This window comes from Gallinula chloropus (assembly GCF_964237585.1).
Source record: "Gallinula chloropus genome assembly, chromosome: 11".
Taxonomy (NCBI): Eukaryota; Metazoa; Chordata; class Aves; order Gruiformes; family Rallidae; genus Gallinula; species Gallinula chloropus.
The window spans coordinates 4,558,961-4,584,641 of NC_140096.1; the positions used below are offsets into that span (position 1 = coordinate 4,558,961).

The following is a 25,681-nucleotide window of genomic DNA, read 5'->3' on the forward strand; positions in this document are numbered from 1 at the left end:
CTGCTGCGGGCGCGGGGGGTAGGGCGGGCAGTTGGTCGCGCCCCGCTCCCCTCAGCCCCGCGGCGCCCTGCTCCCCTCAGCCCCGCGGCGCGGCGGCCATGGCCACCGAGCTGGAGCCGCCGGCGGCTGGTGCCGTGCCGGGCGCGGCGCCGCTGGAGGCGGAGGAGGACGAGGAGCACTGGCTCTACGGGGGTAGGTACCGCCGCCCCCGGCCGCGCAGCCGGGCCTCGTCCCGGGCCGGGGAGGGGGGGAGAACGGGAAATGCGCGGCGTCCGGTCGACCCCGCCTTGCGGGCCGTCCCCGGGCTGCGGAGGGGTCTCCCCACCTGCCCAGGTGCGCGGGGGCCGGGCGGCGTCGCCCGGCGGGAGGGGCCCGACAGCTCCCGACCCGGCTCCCCTCGGGAAGCCGCTTTTCGCTTTTGGGGGCGGGCTCTCGGCCTTCGCACGGGCACAGCGTGACGCGATGAGGTTAACGTGATGCTTTGTTACCGTCAGCCACAGCTTTTTAACCTGCCTGCTGCCCGTGAACCCTGGGCTAACGGGACTGGGGGAAGGGTGTATCCCGGAATAAGCGCAGGTCTTCACCGAGGCGCCTTTGTCCTCTTTGTAGGCTTCCCCGCTGAATACTTCAGTGCTTGATCTTCCCTGGCGAGTTAAAAGTCTCCGGAAAGACCTCCATGGCTGACTGGGGCCCTTGATGCAATGTTTGCTTTTACTCCTGCTCTAAGACTTTGGATGTGTGTTTTGAATTTTGCTTAGTGTCAGCTGTTTGAGACTTCACTTCTGCAGATGGGTTTTGTTTGTTGGGTTTTCTTCAGTTATTCTATTTCTAGGAGAACCCTGTTAAAAAGAGAACACTGGGGTTACGGCGCCTCGGCGCGCCTGGGTGTTTCTGTCACTGTGGCACGATGTGTGCTTAAATTCAGCTCTGTTTTGGTCCTTTCGCTTGAGTAATTGTCTTTTATTACTGCTGGTTTTGCAGATGACACCACTGGTAAGCAAGAAGATGGACCAATTTCTGGGTGAGTCCAGAGACCATTCCCTATAATGATATGTGTTGCAAAGAAGATCAAGCCGTGTTGAGCTTCACGGGTGCTTTAGACCAATGTTGTTGCCAGAAGCAGCAGCCTACCCTCTCTCCTCCAGCTGCCCTTAACTGGTGGCACAGCATTTATGGATTTGGAAGATGAACTGCATCAGTCAACTGATTCAACTTAAAACTAATTTTTAGCTGCTTTTTTCCCCATCCCATATTAGTTTTACACAGATCTGTTTTCTAGTTCAATTCCCTGGGACAAATGGTGCCTTGAGGATTGGCCTTTGTGCTGGCCTGGCAGTGTTAAAACTGTGGCCTGTGCTTTAGCTTGGGAAAGCTAAAAGCCTTGAGCCAACATTAAAATCTTGACACAGTCAAGTTCTGTGAGATCTGTGGAGCGTGTGCTTTGGGTAAGATGGTCAGATAAGAGTGTTGGGGACAACTCTGTGATGATCAGGTTTATGCTCAGTGTATGGAAATTATTGTTTGCCCTTGGTCACAAGTCCCCCGTGTTTGTAGCTGTGTGTTTTGTACCAGCAGTTTTCTCTCAGTAGAAATCTTGCCTGTCTGCCACTTTTAAATGTAACATAGTAAACATTTAAATGTGAACTGGATCTTCACTGGACCTCTGTGAGCGCAGCACCTTCAAAAGTTCAGTTTAATATTTACTGTCTGTTCAGGTCTTTGCAAATTCAGTATCTGGAATTTCTGAGATTGTTACAGATACTGTTCTACTTCTGTAGCAAGTAACTTGTGCTTAGGGAGGATGAAAACTTGTTCAAAAGCAGCTTCTGGTAGGCTTGGTCAGTTGTTACCTAAAAACATCAGATGAGCTTTGTGAGAAGGAACAGCTTCCAGTTTACATAGAAATGTCCTGCTAACATCCATAAATCCGTTGTTACTTTTGTCTCAGTGTAATTTTATTTTACAAGCACAATTAAAAATTTGAATTTCCAGCAACCGTGTCCAGTAACTGCAAGATATGTGAAGGGAAAATATTAGTGGACATGTTAACTCTCCTTTTTTTGTTTTCCCCACCCCTTCTTTCCCCTCTTTCTGTGTTTTTTTTTCCCTCTTTGTCTTTGTTGCACAGTGAGAATCTCCCTAAATGGAGAGCCCTGGGGTGTTTTAAGAAAAATGACTCTTTGTTTGCAGTGCTGTCAATGGCTGCGGCTCCAGGGATACAGTGCTGGCTTGCTCTGGAGTATTTGTCTCTACCCATGAAGCAGAAATCAGTGTAGGGTGGGATCCAGTATCCATCAACACTCCTTAGTCTAAAGGGTGTGTGAAATACCAGCAGTCTGTGCAGGATGCTGTTAGGTCAGCATCGCACAGGTGGCTTTCTGGAGGAACTAGAGAGCTATAATGTTTCTTCACATGCCCATGGTGGCTGTGGACCTGTCAGACTGTTCACTCCTGGGATGCAAACAGGTTGGGGTTACTTAGCACATGTTTATTTGAACTCTGATTCATAGATTTTAATGCAACACCCACAGATACTTCATGTGCCTTGAAGCTGAAGGTAATACTTGTCACTCTTCCCTAATTCAGTCATCCTAGATTCTGAAGAGAATTCTGGGGTTGGGGTCAATGCCACAGGTTGCTTGGATCTGGCAAACAAAGCACCAAAGGTTTTGGAGTCCCTGGGGGGGTTTCTCCAGTGGTACATTTTTTGGCCCTTAGGCAACAGCCTACCTCTGCAGTGTTGAAGTACTTTGAGAGGCTGATTTTTCCTTTTGACATCTTGACCACTTTTTTGGAACTCCACTATCTTCAGCTGTCACCCCAGGAACTTGGTGAATGTGGGCCCTGTGCTTCCTTTGTTAGCTGCTGAACATTCCTCCCATCTTTTGGGTCTTGGCTTGATTGTTGAATTTCTCTAGATGAGGTTTTCCTAACATGGGAGTTTGCATATTGTGTGTCTGTTCTTTTTTCATGCCTGGTAACCACTTTCTGAGTTGCACTGTGGGAACTTTTGGCATACTTGTTTGGTGTCTCCTTTTGTGTTGCCTTTGAAAAGGCTTTAATCTGACCGGTGTTTGGATGCTGTGAGGTGTTACCTACCTTACTTTGTGAAGATAATCTTGTGTGGTTGTTTATACGACACAGAGTTTTAAATTAATAGCATCGTCTTCCCAAAGTTCTGCTGGAGAATTGAGTTGCCTGAGCTATTCTAATTGTCCCTTTTGAAAAGCCAGAATAATTTTGAAGTTCTACTAGGCTTTACCTGTGACATTAGAGAAAACTGATTTCTCCTGTGTTTCAGTGTTGTAATGCTTAGCGTACTCTTCTTGCACGTGTATACCAGTTTGACTTACTTGCTTGGCTAATGCAATAAACAACGTTAACATTTGTATTAACTCTTTAATTGGAAGTAAATCTGAACCTGACTGTTGTTGCATTAGGACTAATTTGTAATGAATGGGAAGACTGGGTGGATAATGATCTGTCTTGTCTCTGAATTTTAACTACTCATTAGTGTGAGCTGCTTGTAGAAGCACTAAAATCACTTGATCCTTAATTTCTACGGGACAGATGCCCTTACTGCCTAGTAGATACGTGTATAATTTACCATCCTTAAGGACAATATGAAATGTTGCTTGTTACAGTCTTACTCCTATCAGTTGTGATTGTGCTGAACCAAAGCTGAAAGCTCTTAGAGCTGCCGCTTGGGTATTAGCTGTTGTGTGGTGTTTGGCTGGGCGGCCGTGCTGCCTGTCAGGGGCTCTTTGGGAACTGCTGAAACAACTCTTTCCAACAAAAGCAAAGCCAGGCATGGATGTTTTAATTTTTAGTCATATAGTCGAGCAAACTGCCAGCAGAATAAACATGCTTCATGAATAAAGCCATTATATGAACATCACCTGGACGAATGCTTCAGGTTTATAGGTGAACCTCTAGATAAGGCTTGTCCACTTACTTTTATCTGTCATGTTTCCTAGACATGCAGAATCTTCTCACCCTTTGCAAGACACTCCTCAGGAGAACCGGCCTGTCAGCAATGAAGACCGAGAGATGTCGCAACATGTACGTGTTCCACTGCAAATGGTAGATGTAGTTCTTTAATGTTAGATAGAAATACTCTTTTAGATATAGTCAATACTGATAAAAAGATCTAAGTGTAAATGTGCTGGTACTGCCTGATACATTAGGTTTGTAGTGTAGGAGTATACTGGCAGTCTCTCATGCTGACTACTGCAACAGGCTTCTCTTCTCAGCCCAGTGGAATGGGTAGTGACCCTGGTCTAAGTATTGCTTATGCTCTCTGAAGAGGCAGAGAAGGACCTCTGATGCCTCTCTCTGACAGGAAAAGCAGAACATGATGTTACTTCCAGCTCAATACTTAGTATGGCTTCTCCAGAGCCAGCAAAATATGGGAAATGCTGGGACAGAAAGCCCAGAGTGCTGGGAAGCAGTTTAGATTCAGCCTCACTCTCTTGGAATACAATCCAGTGGCTCTGTGCTGAAAGAGAGGGAAGGCAGCTTGCTTCTCCACCCCCTCTTCATCTAGTGTTTTTGATGGGTTTATTTTCTGCCACAGTGGTATGTCAGGAGGGCTCACGCATAGTTCTGACAGACCTGTGTGCTGTGGAAAAAGGAGGAGGAAGGTTAGGAACACCTTCCTTGGTGGTAGGTGTTAATTCAGCTCGTGCATCTTGCAGAATTGCACTGCTGGGTATCTGGAAGACTTCCTTTGTCTTTGTGCTCCAGCAGTGCTGCCGCACTGGAATTGGATTGACTGTTGTAAAGTTCTCATGTAAAGTTAAGTGACTTGGGAGCTGATTGTGTTAAATAAGCTGAGCCGAACTCCTTGGCAGCTTCCTGCCACAGAAACTGTGGTGAGAAGAGCGTTTGCTCCAAGGTTCTTAGGGAAAGCATGGTGAGTGTACTTCTGTGATTGTATACTTTCACCATGGACCTGTGAAGGAGATGTGTCAGGAAAGAACTAGCCTTCCAGGAGGAGTACTGGAGAAGAACTGTGGGACATGTGGGACCTTCCCCACCTTCAGGAGTCTTACCCTGAGTCTCACGTAGGGTCACTTCTTCAAAGGACAAAGCAGGTTTCGAAGTGGGCACTCGCCCTTTTATGTTGAAGGCTGCTTACTTCCATGGCTTTTGCCTCCATAGACAACTCTTAGAGTGCAGTAGAAAGTTACATCTTTATACCAGAATCATTCTAACAGTCCTTTATAATTTGGCTTACTGTCCAGGGGTAATTACCAGGTTTATGTATTAATGAGCTCCTGTGTGCTTTTATTGTTGCTAGGCCCTTCCAAGTGGTGAAGATGATGAAGACGACAGCGATAGTGACAGTGATGATGATGACGTGAAGGTTACCATTGGCAACATTAAAACGGGAGCACCATCGTACATGTATGTGTTGGTGCTTGTGGTGCTGATTTCTGATCCGAGGTAGCTCTGGCATGGCGATTGGCATTGAAAGTAGGGATGAGAGCTGGTGGGAATGATGGCTAGGACACCGGAATGGGATTAGAAGCTGATGGCCAGCTCAGTCCTGTAATTGCTCCTTATAAAATAGGAATGATAATTCATGGGTCTGCTGGTGGAAAATAATTACTGTGCTTCATCAGGCAAAATCAAAGGTGGGAAGTTACATTTAACTCATCTGTGAAACCCTTAAGAACCCAAAGCTGGATCGATAAGAATTTGCATAAACTGTGAATTTCCTGATCTTCAGCTGTCTGATTCTTCATGATTCAGAAACGATGTGGTTGGATTTGCAAAGCAGGAAATGACATCATTGACTTAAAATTCTACTTAATTTGCATTGAATAAAATAAAGCAATATTTTTGCTTGCTGCCAGCAGCCTTCCTCTTACGGAAATGACCTACATGGGCCTTGCAGCATATTCTGATCTTTCCACTTCATGGATAACCCCCTTCTCTTGATGTAGAGGTGATTTCAGTCTGATGGGTTACTCTGTTAGCAGCTCACCTGATTTTGCAGACATGAAAGCTGCTGCTTCTAGCTTTCTCTCCTCGTTCTGTGATCTGTGAGCAGCTCCAACTTCCACCTTGTTCAGTTCTGTTCAAATGTTTAGTGTGTTCCTGGCCAGAATGGTAACCACCACTCTGTGAAATGACCTTTCCCTTCATGTTCAAGACAATCCACTTGTGTTCTGTTGTTGGTCAGTCAGTAAGTTTCCTGGGTTTCTGTAGGTTAGAGGAACATTAGGTGGCAAATGAATCTCACTTTTAAGACTTTTAGTACTAAAAGTTGTAGAGAGGCATAAATAAACCCAAGTGAACTAAGCACTTAGGGCTTGAATATATTTTGCATGAAAACCTTCAACCAAGTGATTTGTTCAAATACCGATGTAGTGATTCTTTTCCATATAGGGGAACTCCTATGAATCTAAACTTAAAAACGGGTAGAGGCTATGGAGCGTCTGCTTCAGGTATTGCTGTTATTTTTATCCTTCACCTTTTGCAATATTTCACTTCTCTGGCCCTTACAGCTGGAGCAGCTGCAAATCTTGGTCTCTGGAAGGATATCATTTTAATGCATGTTGCTTATACTAGGAGTAGTAAATGCATTTCCTAAAGATAACTGCTCCTAGGGCAGCCTGAGAGTCCATGGTGTAGTGGAATGATTTCATTACCCATCTCTGAACAGACTGTTTAGAATTCTGTTTATTTTTAGAAAAATAAAACCCCATATTATTTCTGAACAATGTTGTTGCACTGGGGCCAGACATTCTAAATTGCCTGGAGAAGAACTTGAACTCTGTGGTCAGCATACTGAGCTACTGGCTTTGTAAGGTACTGAAAGAAAGAAACTCTGGCCTCGAGTATCATCTACATGTATTTCTGCAGATGAAACTTCTCCCACCATTCAGTTTAGTTTATACTGTATATTGAGACCTGGATCCTGTCCTTCCTCATACACAAGACTGTCCTTTCATGGACTTCATTTACTTCCTTCCATTAATTTCTTTACGCAAAAGACTTGGTTTCTGGGTGAGAAAGTAAGAACAAATTCCCCTTGAAGATTTGGTACCTGACAGATTTTTGCTGACTCCAGTTAATACATGGTCCACTTAAGACCGATTCAGAAAAAGTGAGAGAAAATGTGTGTATCTTGAAATATTTTACCTGGGGAGAATAAAACCTTTGTTTTCATTTGGGGTAAACTTACTCTTACTTGTCTAGTACCAATCTGGGATGAATTTGCTTCTCTGCTGTTCAGCTGCAAGTGCTGCATACCCTGACTGGTTATTTATAGAGTGACTGAAGTAATTTTTATTTAAGAAGTTGATTGTGGTTACCTACATGCTATAAGCCAGCAGTGAATTCACAGTACCACTTTATTTTTGACTGGAATAATTTGCTCAGCAAATGAGCATGTTAAAGGCATTGCATTAAAAGTAGTAACTGTTTCTCTCTCTCCAAAGCCAAGTTGCAGCCCAAAGGTATTGACTTAGATGCCGCAGGGAATATAAATGGATTGCCTGTTATAGAAGTGGATTTAGATTCATTTGAAGACAAACCATGGAGGAAACCAGGTGGGGCCTCACAGTTTCTTGTGGTAAATATTTTTTGCAGTTTTACTTGTCTCTAACTTCATGTGGGATTTCTGTCCCTTTATTGCTGTTCCCTACTTTAGCTTGTTACTCAACAGCCTCTCGGGTGTATATCCCATACAGTTAATTGTTCAGCACATTGGTCTCTTTAAGCAAGGGAGATGAAGAGGAAACATGGTGTGGAAGAACTGATAGGAGGCTGAAATATGGGCTGATAAAATAGATATGTAAATGTTACGTTGCTGAGTCTGTGTTTGGTGAAGTTTGCATATTTGGGTGGTACAACAGGAAGAGTGGCCTACCTAGAAGATAAACCTCACTGCATAGATACAAACTCAGCAGGGTCAGAGTGTTTTGCTTAGCCCTTCTGTATCAGCTCCTCCTTTTAGAATTGGCCTGTCTAGGAGCACCTTTGCGAGGGGGCTGGTTGAGGGACACCTCAGCAGTGCTAGGAGGTGCTTTGTGGTGCTTCTTGGTGTGAGGCACACCAGACAGAGTAGTTGCAGCAATGTTTGTCCCTCTGCATCTGCTTTTCTTTGCAAGCGGTTTGTGGCCACGTCTCTTACTCAGGTGCTGAATCGGCACCTGAAGACTCCAAGTAAGATGATAATCACAGAAGGCTATAGCTGGGATCATGGCTGAACTGCTTCCTTGTGTAGTCTGAGACACAGCAGTAAAAAACTTCCACTTGAGCCCTGTTACATGAAATGGGTGAGTCCCAGAATCTCTTCTCCAGACCACAAAGGCAGTGATGGTCAGGAGGGGAACATCTTGGCTTAGGTCTGCCAAGGAGAAGGTTGAAGACACCATCCCAGTTTTGTGGTGAAAGCTGAAACTGGCATTCGTGTGCTCTCCCTACAGCACTCAACTCATTTGGACAGTTGCAAGAAACCAGTCTGAAAAAATCTGGTGAATAAGTGGTTGCAAGCATCTCTTTCAGTTAGCTTCCATACATGCTGTATTCTGCATCCCAAATGGTGCTGGTGCTGTTCCCCTCCCACCAAAAAAATGCAGCAGCTTTCTGACAGAATGGAGACTAACCTGTGCTCTTTAGATTTTTTGTTTTCTTAACTCTTCATTTAAGCAGTTAAAAGACAGCTTGAGAATGCAGGTCTGGTAGAGCCCCTGTGGTAACTTCTCCTCCCTTTGTTAGGTGCTGATCTTTCTGATTACTTCAATTATGGATTCAATGAAGAAACATGGAAAGCGTATTGTGAAAAGCAACGACGGCTTCAGCTTGGGCTGGATCCTGCTCCTCCCATCAGCACTGAAAATAAGATCACGGTAGGTGACGTGTTACTCCTGCAAATGGCTGCAATAAACTGGGACTTGTTTTTGTAATCATAGAGATGAGGGTGTTAGGGCAGGAGGTACCTTATTACCTGGCTGTTCTGTGTTCATTCTGGTGATGAGAAATACAAAAATGTGTCTTGAAAGGTTAAATGTCTGTGCTAGAAGTCATTTCTGTATGGAATGGACAGTTCCAGGCCCCTGGCAGGTTGGAACCACTGCAGTAGCAGGAATTGAGTGGATTTGCAGTTGACTTTGAGGCTGCCCAGCTATAAATTGGAAGGTCCTGCGGATGTGAGAGGTGTAGAGATGGGAACTGGGCATCTGGCTCTTTGCTTGTTGCAGTCATGTGCCTGCCTTTGTGTTGCTGAGGCTGCTTTGGTTGTTAGCCTTTGCAGAAGTCCATCAGATGGCCAACAGCTGCTAATCAGACTGAACACAGCAGGTATTACTGTCTCCAGCTTTGACTTAAGGATTACATGAAAAAGGGTAGGGGATTGTTAAACTCATGGACCTGTAACAGGAGACAGTGGGCAGCAGGCAGAGGCTGGAATTGCCAGCTAGTCTACAGAAACATCCATTCCCTGGACTGAAGGATAGGCTGCTTGTTTGCCGGAGCCCTGGGGTTGCTCCTCAGGGGAGTCCTTTTCCTTTGCTGGGGGTTAACTTCTGTTGTTACATTTGGTTGAACATAAGGGCATTAAACCTGTGAGTTACATACTGTCTTCCATAGGTTCAGCAAGGAAGAACAGGAAATGCTGAAAAAGAAGTGGAAAACAACATCATCAAAACAGAGTTCAAAACAGACTTCCTGGCTCTGGTGGGAGGACGCATGAAGGCTGGGCCTCCTCCGAATAGGTAAGAGATGATGCAGACATGAAGCCTGGGTGTGCTGTTGGCTTCACAGGGGTTGTACCTGGGCCAAATCTGAATCTCTTCAACCTGGAACAGAGCACAGCAAGGTCACTAACTTTTAACTTCACAACAAAGTCACTTGTTAACTGCCATCTTCAGTAGGACTCTCCAAGGGTTGTGCAGCCCCTGCCTGCCCACTTGTCTCTCCTTGGTGATCCCCTCAGTGTAGTGCTGCACAGGGAGGGAAACCTGTATCCCAGCTGAAGGGATGCATCTGGGAGCAGAAAGAAAAAGGCAAATACCTCATCTTTGAGGGCTGAGGTTGCTTGTGCTTACTTGGCTTATTCTTACTCCCACGATGTTAATCTTTGCCTCCTTAAGTGGATGACATGGTTGGCAGCTGATAAGAGGAGCTATTGGTTTCTGAACCTGTACACTATGCTGCTTGATGCACACTAATCAGTTATTTTCTTCAGTGGGAGAGGATCCACAAGGCTGGACAAAGCGAAATAATTTTGTCTGGCACCTCTGCTGGGAAAACCACTTTGACCCTGTGAGATTGATGGGTTTTTATCAAAAGCTTCAGAAGAACAAAGTTGTGTAAAACCAGAGGAGCCCGAGCTCTGGGATCTGGGTGCTTCTGTTGCTTTATTCGCATTACAGCTTTTGCACACCTGTCTTGCAGAAATCAGTCTCTCATTCCAACCTTCCACTTTGAGAAGAGAACCAGCTGTATGCTTCAAGTATAACCATAAAAGCTCTACTTGGTCTATTAGCATTTAAGCACTGTGGTGGCCTTTCTGTCCTCCTTCATAGTGCCACCAAATCAGGTTTGTTTCCAGCCATTATGTGTATCTCATGAGATCTTTAAAACAATACACCACTGCAGAGCAAGCTGGTGCTACTGTGACTGTTGTATTTTTGTCTAGTTTAACTTCTGCTCTGGTTTTGAAAGTCCTGACCCAAGATTCTGTTCCTGCTGCAGACCTTTTGGTCAGGACCAGGACAAGTATCTTCATACACTGCAGCAGCATCAAAGCCATGGGCTTATCGATCACTCATTTGGGTTTTGGTGGGTTTTTTCCTCAAATGGAGCAGATTTCAGTGAGAAAACTATCTCACCAACTAGCCAGCATATATGTGTCTGCTTTGTCTAAATATCCTACTGAGATAGAAAATTCTGCAGTCTTGGAGAAGTGCAGGGAAACGTGTCTGCAGCCACACTTACACAAACCAGTTGTTACATGAATATAGAGTGAGTGATTCTTAAACTTAAATTCCTTCAAAGAGGAAAAGGACTTCCTCACCTCTCATCCTATTGGAGTGCTTCCTCTAGAGATTTTTTTACCAGTGGAAAGGAATATGTGAGAGAAGTCTGCCTAATAGTTGGGAAAACTGCTCTTTCTAATGTCTTTGAGCCTAAAAAGATACATCTGCTTTGTACCAGGAAGCTGGGTGGGACAATCGATGTGATCGGTGGCCAGGCAGGCACAATTAGGAGAGTGGAAGGAAGACGACGTGACAAACATGCCTCTGAGGAAAACCCCATTCAGGTAAATATTTTGCACCATCTTGACAAATTTCTGATTTTATTGTGCTTGTAGTGATTCCTGAGCAAATGTCTGTGTATTCCTGACCTCCCACGTCACCATCTCTGTCTACCATAGTATCGGCCCTATCAAGGTCTGTGCATACATCCTTCCTTCCTGTAGGGTGGAATAACTTCAGTGTTCAGAGCTTTGTCTTGCTAGGAGCTGGGGATTGTCCTTTAAAGACTGGCCTTCCCATCTGAATGGTGAGGCCCAAGTTCCTTTTCTCATCACTTCTCAGTTGTCAATTTTGCCAGCAGTGACCCAGAAAAAAGGAGTTTGCCTAAGAGAAAGAATTTGGTGGGAAATGGTGGTGGTTCCTCCCACTTGCAAGCATTGATACCTGTATCTCCAGGTTGTTCACCTGGTATCTGTGAATACAGTTTGTTCCTTCAGCGGTAACGGTGATGTGACGTGCATTTGTCTGCCAGATGTGAATCCATTCTTCCCTTGACCTGTGTGGGCACAGTCTAGAGCAGAATTCAGCCTATTGCTGCCCTTGGGAAAGAGAAATTTAAAAACAAACCAAAAAAAGGCAGCACTACTGTGCCACCCTCAAATACAGCAGCTTTGAATCTGAAGCCTGTATTGGTGGCAGTTCCCATGACCAAAAGCTGTTCCTGACACTGAAATGTCAACTCTCTGACTCGTGCGGTTGTGCATCCAGCTGGAATCACCTGGTATGGCGGCTGTCCTGCACAGGAGAAGACAGGTTGCTAAGCATATTGATTACTTTGATGAATCTTCCTTCCTCCCCAAAAGCTGTTGCTTCCTGGGTATAGCCCAGCCTGTGTCGAAGTGCTGCCTGTTCGGTGATACTCTCCCTTGATGCCAGAGCCCCGAGGTCCTCGCTGCAGGAGCAAAGAGATTAAAATGCTCTCTTCTCATTCCTTTGCCTTCTAAGGTCCTTGGAGACCACGGAAGTAAGCCACAACCCCCCCAGCAGCCCCAGCAGCCATCACAGCCCCAACAGCCACCTCAGCAACAGCCGTTTGCACCACCAGCAGGCCCACCGCCTCCCCCGCTCGCTGGGCCACCTCCACCACACTTCCTGCACCCTCCTCCACCAGTTACTTCTGTTCCACCTCCCCTGCATCCTCCAGGTATGTGTTGACACAGCAACATAGGGCAGTCTCACAGCTGCTAGGAGGTTCCAGGCTTGGAGCAAACGGAAGGTTTTAATGGTTGAATGCTATGGGGCTGTCAGGCCATCTGGTAACGGCTCAGGATCCTGTCTGGCTACGACTGATTCCGAAGGTTTCAAAGGTGATGCTGGATGTGGCAGTTCTGCAACAGCAGCTCTGACTGACAGCTTTCCTCCTAGTCTGGGTCGGTTCTTGGTTGGTTTATGCCTCCAAATACCAAGATTTGTATCTTTCTGGGTTTGTTGCTGTGCCTCTTCCTGTATCAGCTGCCACTGGAGGATGATTCTTGCTGCCCCGAGGAGAGCTTAGTGTTCCATGCAGACATTAGTGCAGGGCTTCATTCTAAAGGCAAAATGTAAATAGTAGAAAGGAGGCCTTTACCCTGGGTTTCTAGCCCATTTGGTGCGGTCAGTCCTCAGCACTGGCAAGTCTGTGTGCACTTAACAATAACCAGACAGGTTTGTGTGCTGCAGAGAGCACTTGGCACTTGAAGATGTGTGGAGAGAAGCCCTGTGTCTGCAGGGGTGTCCTCTGTCCCTGCAGCTCCAGGCTGAGTGCTGAAACCTGTTGAGATAGCAGAGGTAAAATGCTGAATTTTTTTTTCCTCCTTTTATCATCTTCAGTACAATGTTCCAGAACATTTAGTTGTCTCTGCTGTGCATTGAATAGCTCAGCTTCCACAAAGCTGCTTAATGCATCTATCTGCAACATGGAAGCCAGTAGTACCTCTTTCTGAGTGCTGGTGGAGAGAAGAAAGAACTTCCCAACTGAAACAACCAAATACCTGTACTCATGCAGAGTTTTCCAAGGGGCACAGGGTCATTTTGCACAGAACCCTTTTCCCTGCGAGTTCAAATACACTGGCCATGATCTGAGATGCAGTTTTCTCTTTGCTTCCTACAAAGTTTGCTCGTCTTCTGCTACAGTCCAAGTCAGTCTGTGCCCCTGGAGCTTCTGCCTGCACTAGTGCATTGAGGGGGAGCGAAGGCCCCGCTCTGAGCTTTCCCTGATCCTGTGGCCAGCAGCCAGACCTCTGAGAACTCACTGGGAGCACGTCATGGAGTAACTCCTATTTTACACTGGCTCCAGATGCAGAAGATACAGAATGAAAAAACACAGTCAGGGCTTTTAATCTGAGGAAGATGATTACTGCAGCACTCACTGGCTGACTATGGCTTGGGTTTTCCTCCTGCCTTTCATTAAAATGATTGGCAAAATCACAATAAGTATTGTTCACTTGTCCTTTTGGATGTTGACCAGAGTATCTGATTCCACAGTGCAGTTATCATTGACCTTTTTAAGTTTAAAAAAAAGTCACAATGAGTGAGCAAAAGGACAGACTGGTGCCTGCAGCAGGTTCTCTCCAGCTCCTTCAGTTGTTCTGAAGGCCAAATCAATTGTTTGTGCATTGATGCTTGGAAAAGGAATTCTCCAGGGTGAGAAAGCAGTGACATTCAGAGCTATAAAGGTAAAGAGATCATCGTTTGGGAAAACAATGCTGTTTCTAGGCTGGCTACTGCTCAGTGGCACCATTTTTCTGCTGGTCTGTTTGCTCGAATATGTGAAACTGATTCCGAAGCCTGCCTTTAGGTTTGGCTTCAAGTACAGAGATGGTGTGCCTTACCTGTTGTCCTCACTTGTTTGTTTATTTTCATAGGTCTGCCACCACCCGGTCCTATTCCAGGTAGGTGTCAACTCGCTCTTACTAATGCAGAGGTGGTGAACATGCAGCTGGCCCTACCTGAGCACTTGGCTTGAGCAGCAAGGGAGAGGGTGACACCAAGACCCATTTTAGAGCACAGTTACTTAGTTTAAGCCGTATAAACTCCAGTGCAGCATTGAACTCCAGCTGCTTATTTTCTATTTGGAACCTAAATTCACATCTGTAGAGCTGCTTAGTGCTGTTTTCTTGCATCTCTGGAGACCGAGTGAAACTGAGGACTGCAGATGGCAGAAGCCACTTACTTAGATTGGAAACAGTTTGGTTCTTGCTGTGGCGTTTGCACAGCAAAAGCCTCAGTAAGGAATCAGTGCTTTGTGTAGGAATGGGGTGGAGGAGAGGGAGCAGAACAGACACTGCTTCTGTCAGAAGCCTCTGCTCCCTGGTGTGCAGCAGGGATGGCGACCACTAAGAAAGAAATGTGACAGCTGAGCTTGTGCACTTCAGAACCCTGCTAGTTCAGAGCTGCTGTAAAACTGAGCTTCCTCCAGCTGTCGTTTTTCCACTGGAAGTTTTGCTGAGTGCTGGGAAGCTGCATTTGGCTGTTTGTGTAGCAGGCTGTTTGTGTAGCAGGCCAGTTCTGACCACACACTTACATCTGAAAACCCCGAGCTGATGGTGACTGCGTACGAGCAGTTGGGCCACTGCCATTGTGTCGTGCTGTGTGCTTGATTCAGATACCAGGAAAAGGTCTATGCCCAGAGCACTTTGGGCTCAGCTTTCTTGTCCTCACCGTGTATCAGGCACGGTGGACTCGATTTGCAGCTTCTGTGTCTGTGCTTTTGTGGTTGTGCTCTGCCCTGGGCTTCCCAAGTGGAAATACAGGGAACCTGCACTAGCTGTGGTGTCCCTCAGATGGAGACAGTTCCCAGGCTTGTGGAAGTGTCACTTTTCATACGTTTCTCAACACACAGTAATACTGCAGGACTGGTTTTCGTTGTTGTATTAGAAGGAACTGGCTCATAGTAAGCTTGGATTTAGAAATATATAGTAGAGAAACTGGATGCAAACTGGTCTTGACTGTAGACCTGGCAGCGCTCAGTTGCTGGTGGAGTATCTTTAAAGTTGTTTGGGAGGAGAGGGGTGGACAAAGTGATCAGGCTGTCTTGTGAAGAAGTTCTGCCTCAGGTAACTGGGTTGGAAGTGAGATGAAGGAGAATGTCTGCTAATTAGGGTAATGAAGGTGACCCACCACCCTTAATTAGGTGCATAGAACAGCAGTACTTCAAAGTCCTTGCACTTGGTGAGCAGGTGTGGTTGAAATGCCCTGGGCATTACATTTTATTGGAAGATCAGAGGAAAAGGAGGAAGGAAAAAAGCACCTAAGCATGAGATGTGTCCCTCAAGCTTGCAGCATAGGTCTCTGCTGCTGAGCTGGAGACCTCATGCTTCCTCATTTTGCAGTGGGACCCATCTAGGAAGGGTTCTCCTGACCCAGTGTAGGTGAGGAGTTGTCCCAGAGTTGCTTTGCCTGTGCTGGCTCAGTCTCCACTGACGGGAAAAGGAACGTGGAGCTCCTGGCTCCGATGTGAATGATCAGTTAGTCAGGACTCCTGTCCTTTGTATCAGTCCTTCACTCCTCTTTGTTGTTTTATGACAAACAGGAATTTTTATGCAACATCAGGCCATGCCTACTCCATTCTCCTTGGCATTGAGAACTGCCAGGAGAAGTGATGATGGCTTGTAGTTACGGATACAAGTTTAAGCAGTGCCCATAAGAGCAGTCAGATGCTTCTGTGCTCAGCCCAAAAGTCTTTCTGTCTTTCAGGGTGAGCACTTTGGCTTCCCAGGCTTATGGCACTGCTGGAAGTGGCCTTCACAAACTTCTACTTAACTCTGCTCTCTGAAGATCCTGCCTTGTGATTGTTGTGTGATAACTCCTCACATGTTTGACACTGGGCCCATTTTTAAGGCAGCAGACCTTTCAGACAACTCTCTCTGCATTATTGGCACTGTGTTTGCTCCTGCTCTTTAAAATTGTATGTGCTCAGAAAATTGGCTTTCTTTAAACCTCAGCAAAATTAGGTGACTCCTATGCTCCATACTTTGTAGAAGACAAAGTTACTTGTGATAACCAACGGAGCAATAAAATCTTTGCCATGGTTGCATTGTGTTGGCATGCCAAGAACCAGATCTTTCCATAAACAGTGAATGTTTACTCCTTAGTGCAACTTATGTTTATGATGAATAAGCTGATACAGAAGGTAGCTCTTCCTTTTGTTTTCCTTTCCATACCCCTACAGCACTAATACAGTTGTAGGGATTTCATTTTGGTAGGAGGTACAACCCTGAAAGAAAATGACTCCATTTGAAACAGGGCCTTGTGTAGAGTGAAGAGATACTTGAAGAGCTTTAGCTGCTAAGAGCAAGGCAGTTGTGTTCCTCATGGCAAGCTGTGAGATCTTTAACTTGTGCTTCTGTGTCTAGGGTTGTTCCCACCTCCCCTGGCACCACCACCAGCTCTCCTCATTCCAACCTTGGATGGGTAAGTCCACACCTGGTCTGTGCCATTGGTACAGCTCCTGTGCAGCCAGGGAGGGTGGAAGATAGGTCCAAAATCAGTGCTGATGATTCCTAGTTTGGTCATGGATTGAGGTGAGAAGTGAGAGCAGAATCCATAGGGAATCCTCTGTGTTTCCCTGCATTTGTCATGCTCAGGACACAGGAGGGAGCCCATAAAGCCATGGGGGGTGTGTGGGTCTGGTGTAGAGTAGCGGATAGCATGTTATCTTCCTCCAAAAATCCTCCTTTTCTCTGAGGATTCTCTGGGTGTGTTGTAAGCTCTGGTCACATCCTGGGAAGCCTGCCTGATGCCTGGAAGGGAGAGGTAGAGCAGGGCAAGGCCTGGAGTTACAGCAGCTTCCAAAAGCAGCGGCAAAGCAGCTGCCCCGTGTGCATCTGGCACCTCCCGATGCACAGAGAAGGAAATGTGTGGGAACTGTGCATTCCCACAGACCTCCAGGGAAAACGGGGTGAACTCACAGCACAGACATACGTGCAGGGGGTCACTGGCATTAGTAACTTGAGTCTTTTCTCCTCTCTCTCTCTCCAAAGCCAGCCAGCCAGCTACAACAACAGGCAGCCTCCTCCATTTGGCTACAACTCTGCAGGTGAGCACTGACGATAACAAACTGTTGTCTCTCTGTTCTCAGGTATTTGGTGGGTCAGGCTCCTCCTAAGCTAGTGGACATCATGCTTGCCTCAACTGTAGGGTCTTTCTTGTGCCCAGACTGTCCCTGACAAGGCACACATGCTGAATCTGATGATACCCAAAGGCATTGGGATGGCTGAGTGTTTTGTGGCGGCAGCGAAGGCAGTTTTGTAGTTGGGTGCTGAGCCTTGGGGCACTGGCTTCAGTGCAGGTGCTCAGCAACAGCGAGGCTTCCTGGAGTGCCTCAGCCACGAGTTCATGCGCTCATTTGCACACGTGCTTGCTCACACTCATCTCCACCTCTCCCTGAGCTTTTGAATGTCCTCCTCCCCCACTTCATGCTCCGCTTTGCCTGCGGGGCCCCGCATCAGTCTCTGTTTTGCAATGGAAGAGGCAGTGCCAGAATTTTTGGCAGACTTCCTTCCCTGTTGCAGCCCTGCCACCAATGCCCGTGTCTTCTCCCATTTCCTTAGTGACCAACACGTGGAGTAGCATCTACTCACCATGCTGAACCAGCAGGGTCGCAGGCAGCGCTGCGGCGTGAGGCCGTCCTGAGAAAGAGGAGCCTCCAGTGCTGTCGTGCATGCAGCTTTTCAGCAGCTGGTGGCACGTGGGGATGTGACCTCGCTGGTCTGGCTAAGCAGGCCAGTGTCTGGATGGGGAAGTGCCCCTGGCTCTGGCTGCATCCTTCCCTAGCAGCCATGCCCTTGTAGGCTGTGAAAGGAGATGGGATGGGGGACAGGGCAGGAATGGCGGGGGGCTGGATTTTGCAGCGATGTCTGTAGGTATCTGGCCCTGGGTGCATCATCTGTGCATGTTCTTGGCAAGCCGCTGGACACAACAGTGGAGAGTGGGGACAGGAGGGAGCTGGGACAGTGTCTCCATGGATTGAGCTGTACCTCCAGAGTGTATTGATGAGAAGGGAGGGGCAGAGGACACTCTTAATGCTTCCAGTGAACAAGGGTTCTGCTCTCTTGCTGCAGATTCAGGTTTCATCAGCTACCCGCCCATCTCCACATCCCACACTCCCTGGGTGACCACGGTGGACAAAGGCACGAGCAGTTCCAGCAGCAGCCATTGGGAGTACTCGGGCTCAAGGCGTGAGAGGGAGAGGGAGCGCGAGCGGGAGAGGGAGCGCGAGAGAGACCGAGACCGCACTCCCACCACTAGTGAATACAACAAGTGAGTGCTCTTCCTCCTTCTTCAGCTCCTGCTGCTGAGAGGGGAGCTCTGGCCCTGCCCTGGAGCACCAGGAGGTGTTTGGGCATGGGATGATTTTCTGAAAGGTCTGGGGGACTGGAGCACCAGGAGGTGTTTGGGCATGGGATGATTTTCTGAAAGGTCTGGGGGAGAGGCACTCTGGATCAATAACTAGAGGACACTAGAGGACAAAGAAGGAGCCAAGGAGGAGCTGATGTCACTGGCTGATTTCCAATGTCTGTTTTTTCATTTAAATCCAGCCGAACCAGTTACACTTGCTCTCCCACCTGTAACAGGAGGCCAGTAAATGAAATAGCCCCTCTCTGTGAAGTAGGTACTTCACAGCTCAGTGTGAAACCTTGGAGAGAGAAGCTGCTGCTTCTTGTCTTATAAAGGCAACTGTCAGATCAAAGGCAAAGCCACCCTGCCTGGCTCAGCTCTCCTGTGGAGGCTTTCATGGCAAGGAGTCAGCCCTGAAATGGAAATCCTTACCCACGCTGGAGACCGCCCAGGTGGGACCTGCTGTGAGAGCACCTGGGAAAAGAGGCTTCCAGCCTCCTAGGGATGATCTGGAAAGCTAAAGTGAAGGCCAGGCTCCAAAGACACCTTAAACCTGTGACTTTGGTGATTTTTTTTTTTGATCTGTTGCAGGCAGCATCTGTATTTTGCAGTTTTCCAGCTCAGATCCCAATAGTCATTCAAATCATGCTCAGAATGGGCACCCCTGGCAGTGGGGTGCTGTCTGCCAGGGAACCTCCTGGCCCAGGGGCTGGGTATTGTTTTTCTAACATCTCCCTCTCCCATGCCTCCTTTTTTTTCCCCCTCTATAACAAGCTCCTGGGTGCTGTGGGTGGAAAAGGGAGGTACAGAACAGAAGACCCGCTCCCTGTAGTTTGAAGAGCTCAGGCTCCCACACTTCCTGGCCAGAATGAAGCTGCAGCCAGGTCCTGTGATCAGCACCCCGAGCACGTCGTTAGCATTTCTGGGTGCTTTCTCTGGTTTCTGAGGTCATGCTTCCCAAAACAGGGCAGGTAGCTGCTGCAGTGGAGTCCTCCAGACTGCTCCTTTAGATTTTGGCTTTCGAAGTTGAGTAGGGACTGTGGGAGCATGGGGTGTACCTGAATTTGGGGTACATCATGCCCGGTCCTGTGTGTGGATTGAATGAGGTACCTCCAGTGGCTGGTGAGGTGTAGGCAGAAGGACCACGTCAGCTCCACTCACAATTTGAGTTTTAGAAGTTGTGGGGAAGAAAACAGTCCCTTAGCCTAACACACACGGCAGGGTCAGGTTATGTGAGACAGAAAGTGGTGTGGTACAGCCCCGTGCTGCGGGAGGCAGAGTGATGAAAGCAGCATCTTCCTGTTGGTGTTGAACAAGGTGGCCAAAGTTCTTTCACTGTGGTTAGAAACTGGATTGATTTGCAGCTTGGATTCAGTCAGCGCCGATGTTTCCAGAAGCATCTGAATGCCTCAGCCTGTAGGTAGAGTAAGAGGTGGCAGATGTTGGCGAGGGTCAGGTTCTGCAGGCCAGTAGACACAGCTCCAGATTTTGAGGTCCGTGCGTGGTGTGTTCCTCTGCCTCACTTCTCCTTCCTCTCCTGAAGCGATGACGAACGATACCGCTACTACAGCCGGGAGCGCAGCTACGACTTCGAGCGCGACTACCGCCGGAGTCGAGATCGCAGCCGGGAGCGGGAGGACCGTCACCGAGAGCGCAGGCACAGGGACAAGGAGGAGAGCAGCAAGCATAAGTCCTCAAGACGGTAAGAGCTGCCTGGGGTCTGACTGGGCTGCTGAACAGACCTTGGGTTGATGTTCTCAGAGGGAACTGTCGCCCAGGGTCATGCGGGCTTCCCGGGAGCTGCTGGCGTCCTGAGACATGATGCCCAGGCAGAGGAAGCGCACTCGGACATGTGCTTGGGCAGGAGGCAGAACTGTCTGTAGGAGACAGAGGAGTCCTTGGTGTTTGTAAGGGCTTAGTACAGCAGCTGATGGGATGCTGAATTGCTGCCTGACTGAGAAAAGGAGGGGTTACCCTCTGCTCAGCATCCCAGCAGGACAGTGTAGCTCCCACTGCTGAGAAAGTAAAATGCAAAACCGTAACAGAAGCATCAGCTGTCAGGGTTCTGTTCTGTGCAGAGAGAACTCTCTTCAGCCCCTAACCTGGAACTTCCTCTGGGAGCAGGAGGTTGAGCACTGTGTGATCAGAGCTCTGTGCCCAGTGGTTCTTGTGGTGAGGTTGGTGGTGGTCTGGACAGAGGTGCAGCAGAGCAGGATGTCTTCAGTTTCCGGCTTTTCTGGAGAAAATGTGTTTGCCACAGATGCTGCACCTCTGTGAGCATTCTCCTACCAGGTCTGGCCTCTGGTGTGAGGCAGCACTCACCACTGGGACAGTTTATGTCCTGGCAATGTCTTGAGCAGACTTGCTCAGGTGTTTCCATGCTTGCTTACTTCCCTTAGATGAAACGTCAGCTCTGTAGGAAATTACACTTTATTTTGAAATTCCTATCAGAAAAGTTCCTGCATAATGACTGGAGGTGAAAGACTGTTCTCAACTTGAAGGAGATGAAATTACCAAGAAAGGACTAATTGCTGAGGGGCTGGAAGGGATGTGATGGAAGAAAGGCCAGGACCATAACCAGAGCTGAGTACAAACCAAATGGAAGCTGAGCTGTTACCAGACTCAACAACCCAATAGCTTTAAGGGTTATTTCTCAGCTTCCTCTCCTCAGGACTAAGACCAAGTGTTAGATACCTGGCTGTGTGAGCAGGATGGAATTCACCAAATCCCTGTCAGAATCTGCTCAGGAGCTCAGTTTACAGAGCTGGGATTCTGCACAAGGGGCAAGAGGTGACTCTTCTGCTCCTGAAACTGCCCATGGATGCTCTCTGCCTTGCTCCAAGTAGGGTGGGTGCTGGAATGGAGGAATACTTTTGTTTAAGGCCACTATGGGAGTCCCTGCCCAAGGTGACTGGAGATTTGTGCCTGTGTAAGGGAGATGAAAGGGTTTCCTTGGACTTTATTTCTAGTTTGCTGCAAACTGACCAGCTTGAAGGAAATGATTCCTGCTGCTGAAGCACACACAGCCACATGGATGTCTGCACAGTGGCAGGAAATGTGTTGAGGAGAGGTGGTAGCCTTGTTTTTTTTTTGCTTCTGGTCCTGCTCCCCTGTAATGACTGTGAAACCCTTTGTTAAATAACTTGGACAATGACTGGAAGCCAGGTGCTTTCCAGCCAGTTAGGTGTTAGGATTTGTCCCTGTACTTGGCTGTCCCCACTTGCTGATCTCTGTGTCTGTTCTCTGTGCCTGTGATAAATTGAATCCGTTTCTTCCCGTACTCTTGTTTCAATCCCACCACCCTCACACCACGGGGAGCTCTAGAGGCCTCACTTGGTTTTCTACCAATGAGGAGAAATAATGGTAGCAGAAAATTCCCTCCTGGGAGGGGGAAGAACTGCAGTGGGTGAAACCAGAGGTCCCAGTTTTCCACTTTCCCTGATGGGAGACAGTGGCTGGTTCAGGGCTGTGGGGGCTGAGGTGTGCCCAGCACAGCCAGGGCTTCTCCCACCTCACAGCAATCCCACAGAGACATCTCAGCTACCCAGCAGTCCTGGGGGAGGGGGCAGAGGGCTTTTACATCACTCAGCCAGTGAGGTGCCAGGTCATTTATGAGTAAGCAGAAGTAGAAACAGGATCTGTCTCCAATAGGAAGCTACATGGATCCCTTTTTTGCCTTTTTTAGTCCAGGGATTTCCCTGAGATGTTCAGAGGACTGAAAGTTGCAAATACCTTTCAGATATTGGACTCGTCCTTCTCAGCAGCCTCAGTGTTTCCCATTGAAGCTTGAGATGTGTCAGACTTGTCAGAGCTCCCTTAGGAGTGAGAAGGGTACAGATGTCACTTACAAAAACTACCCACAAATGATCCTGACAGCGCCTGCCGGGTCCACCGCCTGCCCGGGCTGTGCTGACACAGCACGTGGTGTAAAGCAACCCCCTGCAGCACTGTGTAACCTGCCCATGGATCAGCCAGGCACAGCCAGAGCCTTCCAGAGGCACCACAATGCCCCCAGCGCGTCCGCTGTCTCCTGCTCGCTCTGGCCCCACGTGCGCCGCAGAGGCGGGTGTGGGTCCCTTCTGTGCCAGACGCGGGTTCTGATGTAACTTCCTTCTTCCCTTCCTTCCCCGCCGCAGCAAGCAGCATGAGAGCGAGGAGGGGGAGAGCCATCGGCGTCACAAGCACAAAAAGAACAAGCGCAGCAAAGAGGAGAAGGAGACCAGTGAAGATGGTGCCCAGGAGGGAGAGGAGCAGGATGCCAAGGAGTAACCCAGGCCGGCGCTCAGCCCGCAGGAGGAACTGGCTCCTTCGGAACCCGGGTGCCACCGCTGACGTGCTGGTGCAGGAGGTTGATTTTACTCTTTTTTTCCCACGGGAGGAGAGGCTGACTCTGGGCGAGCGGCGCAGCGAGCGGCGCTGGGCTGGGAGCTGAGGCTGCACATGCAGGGAAACGTCTTTTTGTTGGGGTTTTTTTGATACGAGACAAAACACAGCAGTACTAGTACCCAGAGCACCCAGCTACTCATAACACCCTTAGGGAGAACTCTGTTGTATCAGATCCTATGGTTTCTGATGGAAGATGGCTTCAGCTGAAACTAATGCATATTTAGGGAATAGGTTTTGGTTATTTTTTTGTCATCATCATTCCTTTTTTGGAAAATAGGACAGTAAGTGCAACTTGGAATTTATTGTCCAAAGAAGAGTGTGATTTAGATCCTGAGAGCCAGCTTAGAGCCTGGCTTCTAGTAGTGAAAAGTCTCATTCCCAAATAAATTTCTTTATAGCTACAACAATGTCTTGATTTCTCTGTGGCCAGCATGTGAGGAGAAGCTGCTTTTACTGATGGGTCAGGAGATGCTGATGGCTCTGAGCAGCTGTCGGGTGTGTTTGCACAGTGTGTGCAGATTTAGACCTTCCTTGTGTTTAATACGTTGTGAAAACAGTTCTACACCTCCAAGTGGGATGTGAGTGGAAGAACTGAAGTGGGAACATGGTTTTCTCTTTGACTAGTTCTGAACTAATTTTATTGAATTTTTTTTAGGTATCATGCACTACTTTTGCTTATTTAAAACTGTCTTAAATCTTTGCCCTTAACGTGGTTCTGAAATGTTGGCTTTGTGTCATCTTGCAAGTCTGAGCGTCACATGGAGGTTACAGCCTCAGAGGCCTGAGCCAGACGAGTGCCACAGTAACAACTTCAGTGCTGCCAGTGCTTTCCCTGAGCCAGGAGCTGCACAACTTGGGGGAGAAGGAAGGGTTGGGGGTTTCTGCAGGGCCTGGAATTGGGTTTCAGCACATTGCTGCCAGAGCGCTGGGAGAACACCAGAGTTTGGGAATACAGCATCCCTGGGCAGGAGAGGTGAGCTGCAGGAGTCCTGGCATCAAGCAGGGGGATGGAGGGGGAAAGGCCCTGGCACACTTCCTTGGACTCAGGGCAGTGGGAGGTGGTCTGGCTGCAGTCACCCAACAGCTGTCAGGATGCTGTTTATCTGGTTGCAGCCTGGCATGGGCAGAGGAATCACCAAAACAAAACTGGTGAGGAGGAATTGAGCACTTGGTGCTGCCTGGAGACACACATGGCTGCAGCGCAGTGATGGATGTGCCCAGCACGGGAGGGGGCAGTGGATGAAGGGCCCAGCACCCCTGGCTGTGCCTCTGGAAGGAGCCTGTATCCTGTCATTAGGAACTTGGGTCTGTTTTTTTCCCCTGGAACATGACAGCCATGCTGTGGGACCCAAAGGAAAGGCCAGGCAGTATTGTATTGGAGGTCTAAAGGTGGAAATAGCTTTATCCGGTAAGTACCACAGATCTCATAGTGGGTGGTGGTCCCTGGGGAGTAACCAAGTGGTGACCCTTAGCTCTGAGGCCAGGTCTCGGGCTGGCAGCACCAGTGTGTGTGCCAGGCCAAGGAAGGGGCCTGAGTGGCACTGAGCGCATGGTAACACCATGCAAGATCCCAAGAGAAGTTATCCCAGCCCCCAGCCCAGCCCGGCCTTCTCCGGGGGCAACAGCAGCAGCCTCAGTGCTGCCTCAGTGCTGGGCAGCACAGCAGGCTGAATCAGGAAGTTAAGCCTCTTCAACCACCCTGTTAGTGATGGCCTGTCAGTCCTGAGCCCCGTGGGCAGCAGCCAGGAGCAGGGTGCTGGGGAGGGGATGGGTCATTCAGGCTTTTCCAGTCCCAGCTGTGGTTTATTTCAGGATAGCCAGGCTCTTCCTGGGAGAAGTGGAAGCCTATTTCACTGTTTCCTGCCTCTTGAGGTCAGTTCCTTAAGAAGTGGCTGTTGTCAAGGTGACCTGCTGCAGGGGTGTCAGCTGATCCACAGGGGAAGAAAGATTAAACAAAACACAAAAGAACCCAACTCTAATACATGTTTGGTAATGCAGCAATAATTTATAAAGGCATCAAACCAAATGCAATGTGTATTAACAAGCTGATCTTTAAATTACTAGGACATTTTGGTGTAATTGAAGGCACCTTGAAACGAGATGGATAATAATAGAAATCATGCTGCCTTCTGCAGCGTTACCTCCACTTAGGCTGCCTGACCACCAGCTGCTGTGGGGTTTTCCTCCTGTGCTCCATGGAGGTGACATCTGGCACTGCTCAGGAGGAATCTCTCTGCCAACGTAACTATTGGCTGTTCTGCACAGCGAAGGCAGAGGAGCAAAACCCACTTTGAGTTTTTCTGTTCCTTTGTGTCAGACAGAGGGCGAGCGACTGCTTTTCCAGAGGGACCTTTCTGATCTGGGTGTGATTTTTGCCCTCAGCATTCACTAAGAACAGCAGGAAAAGGAGGGACCCAGAGCTCAGGCAGCCACACAGCGTTTCTGCTGTCAGACTTCACTGCCATATTTACCAGCCAAGGGATGAGGCCACACTGTGTGTCAGGGAAGAGCTGTGGCACCTGGAGCCTAAGCTGTTTTGGTACTTCAGGCTGGTAACAGGTCCTGCTCTAGCCTGCCTTAAACTAAGGACAAAGGAAGTCACTCTGTCCACTAACAGAGGCATCTAGCAAGGGCCAGCACTGCTCTGCTGTACTCCTCATGGCTGTTACCCAGCCCTGGGGGAAGCGCTGCTTAAGGCAAGGACG

General features: G+C 48.3%; 1 protein-coding gene across 1 annotated transcript; it reads left to right on the plus strand.

The window, feature by feature from the left end:
- Positions 1-98: 98 nt before the first annotated feature.
- LOC311195554 (uncharacterized protein) lies at positions 99-23,377 on the plus strand (the record flags this gene model as incomplete). The annotated part of the gene is made up of 16 exons (XM_084268959.1): positions 99-192; positions 982-1,021; positions 3,978-4,062; positions 5,303-5,409; positions 6,397-6,455; positions 7,452-7,562; positions 8,734-8,864; positions 9,604-9,728; positions 11,173-11,278; positions 12,219-12,417; positions 14,117-14,143; positions 16,607-16,664; positions 17,234-17,289; positions 18,314-18,512; positions 20,134-20,292; positions 22,727-23,377. The coding sequence occupies 16 exons, from the start codon at positions 99-101 to the stop codon at positions 22,857-22,859; spliced, it is 1,689 nt and encodes a 562-aa protein (XP_084125085.1). The 3' UTR covers positions 22,860-23,377.
- Between the last annotated feature and the right edge of the window lie 2,304 nt (positions 23,378-25,681).